The following is a 2,864-nucleotide window of genomic DNA, read 5'->3' on the forward strand; positions in this document are numbered from 1 at the left end:
AAAAAGAGTGTCAGTAGAGTGAACGACGCCTGAAACAAAGACCTTGGTTATTAATGGACCCAAGTGGGGAACCTTACATAACGGCTTCGTGAGGTTCTTCGCGTGGGGTGATTGCTCGAGAGATTGATCAGCAACCTGGGTCGGAGCAGTGTTGCGGAACGAACGTGTTATTCACATAAATAGCACGAGAATTCTGGATCAATCTGAAAAATCTCTATCCCATCCACACACTACTCCTTTCCCCTGCCGAGTGAGTCACGCCTACCCCGAATGGTATAATAATAATAATAATAATTTGTTCACAAAATTTGTTTATAACAAATAAATGGAATAATGAAAAAAATATTTGTATTTTATGAGTCCCTAAATATTCATTTAGGATGATATAAAGTAAACCTAATCAGTTATTAAAGCGTAAAAAATTGTTATGTACAAAATTTGACTTTTTCAATACTTTGAGTGAAAAAATGATTAATAAACAAATAGAGGAGGCAAAAGTTTAGAGAGCCAGGTTCTTCAGAATTGAATGAACTTTAATTTAAATAAAAATTCAAAATCGAACTAAAATTGAAGTCTCTAGACATTTTTAAACGAAAAAAGTGCTTTTCCTCCAACTGCACAACGCCCCCTTATCATTGATCTCTTACCTATGACCTCTGACTCACTGACCTTTTTAACCTTGAATGGGCAGTCCGCGACAACTAATCGCCAAGAAAATTAGTCGCCGGAAGAATTTTAATATATAAATATAGAGAAATACATTTTAAATACATTGTTTATTTTTTTTTTTATTTATCTGCTATATCATCAGAGATTACACCTTACCGACAGTAGATCAACTCTCCAAACCATGAAGGCAGAAAATCTACACAATATCGATCAAGTTAAGAATCTTCAATAACAGAAAATGCTTAACGTCTTAATAAGACTAGATGGAAAATAATATTTTCAAATTAAAATTATTTCTTGAGAAAAAAATCCTACTCCATCTTCACTCCATTGGTACAATTTCTGATGATACAGCAGATAAATTTAAAAACAATTACTTGTATTATTAACACCTAGCTAAAAATGAGCGTTATTTTCTTGAATTAAGAGTTCTTATTCTGATCCCTCAAACAGCTTAATTGGAGAAGCCCCTGACTGGAAATCAGAAGTTTTGTGGTTCATTTCCCAATGGAGTGAAGATGGAGTAGGATCTTTTTTTCAAGAAATAATTTTAATTTGAAAATATTATTTTCCATCTAGTCTTATTACGACGTTAAGCATTTTCTGTTATTGAAGATTCTTAACTTGATCGATATTGTGTAGATTTTCTGCCTTCATGGTTTGGAAGGTTGATCTACTGTCGGTAAGGTACAATGTCTGATGATATAGCAGATAAATTTAAAAATAATTACTTGCATTATTAACACCTAGATAAAAATGAGCGTTATTTTCTTGAATTAAGAGTTCTTATTCTGATCCCTCTAATAGCTTAATTGGAAAAGCACCTGACCGGAAATCAGAAGTTTTGTGGTTCGATTCGCAATGGAGTGAAGATGGAGTAGGGTCTTTTTTCCAAGAAATAATTTTAAATTGTTGATTTTATTATGATTTATGATATCAAGTTTAGGCGACTAGATGTCTCAGCGACTAGTTGTCACGGCGGCTACTTGTACTGACGATCAAATGTCTGGCGACTAGTTGTCCAGCGATTAAATGTCAGAAACAATGTTATTTTTATACTTATCAGGGTGTTGATTAGGTTAGTAGTCAAAACTTGTTCTTGTGTTGCATCCAAAAAAATAGTTTTCTTAATGATTTCCCGATATTCGAGTTCAGGACATATTTCAACAAAATTTGATTTAAAGAAACAGTAAATGTCATCTAATCCTTGACCTGAATTACTTCATGGATACAGTTTTTTTCGAAAAAGGAAAAGACTTGAGGGCTAACAGTGGACAAGGGTCAGGATGTACGGCCTATACGTACGATTTTGGCCTAAAACAGGTATGATGACGAGTCGTGGCTCACCCCTTTAAATTCTTGCTCTACGATTTTCGTAAATGGACAAAAGTTAATACACAAATTTAAGTGATTATTAGGAAAATACTAACTTTTGTAGATGTTGCTAGGTCTTTGTGATAACTGAGGGTTTCCCTTCGGTACATCAAATTCTGGAGGTATCCTGTGACGAGAATCAAAGGAATGAAAGCGGTGCCTACTAATCCTAGTCTCCATTCATAGTAAATAGCCATAGAAACTGATAGGATGATAGTACTATAGGATTGGACAATGATTCCAATTCGCTGGCCAGTTGCACCCCGAACGGCAGCAGCCTCTGTAGATAATTTAGAACAAAGAGCCCCTGTTCCATTTGACGGATCATCAAACCAGCCAATCTCTTGTCGCAACATAGTTTGAAAAATCAGTCCTCGTAATCGCAACGTTAAACATTCACTCGCAATTCCAAAAAGCAAACACTAAAAAAAAAGAACAAAATATTTTTTTAAAGATTCTGATAAGTTAAGGGACACCATCCTACAGTAGATAATTATTAATTAAAATCACAAACATACGTAAAATGATTCATTATAATGCTAGTTTGTTAACACGTATGTTATGCTAACTATTAATTAAATTAAATTAATTATTTCCATTAATTAGTATTTGCAATTAATGATTATCTGCTGTTGATGTATGGTCTAGTGTGCGGTTGTCTCGCCTATCTTATTTTTAACATATTGCAAGGAGAGAAATTTTAGGAGATTAATTCATGGAAATAACACAGGCCGACAAAATTTGACAAAGTTCCGGAACCAGAGACCAGACCTAGTATACCCGAAGGTTTTTGCTGCGCTGAATCCGAATCCGACCTCAGA

The 2,864-nt window shown here is 34.3% G+C and overlaps 1 protein-coding gene across 5 annotated transcripts in view; it reads right to left on the reverse strand.

Annotated features, from left to right (window-relative positions):
* LOC117177950 (ATP-dependent translocase ABCB1-like) overlaps positions 1 to 2,864 on the reverse strand; it is a 64,965-nt gene that overhangs the window by 25,616 nt on the left and 36,485 nt on the right. For 4 of the 5 annotated variants that reach the window (XM_033369081.1, XM_033369084.1, XM_033369082.1 and 1 more), the window contains one exon: positions 2,100 to 2,465. The exons of the other annotated variant lie outside the window; for it this stretch is intronic. In XM_033369081.1, the coding sequence (XP_033224972.1) occupies positions 2,100 to 2,465 (366 nt within the window). The remainder of the gene's footprint in view (positions 1 to 2,099; positions 2,466 to 2,864) is intronic. 5 annotated transcript variants of the gene reach the window in all.

The sequence above is a fragment of the Belonocnema kinseyi genome, chromosome 8, assembly GCF_010883055.1.
Source record: "Belonocnema kinseyi isolate 2016_QV_RU_SX_M_011 chromosome 8, B_treatae_v1, whole genome shotgun sequence".
NCBI lineage: Eukaryota > Metazoa > Arthropoda > Insecta > Hymenoptera > Cynipidae > Belonocnema > Belonocnema kinseyi.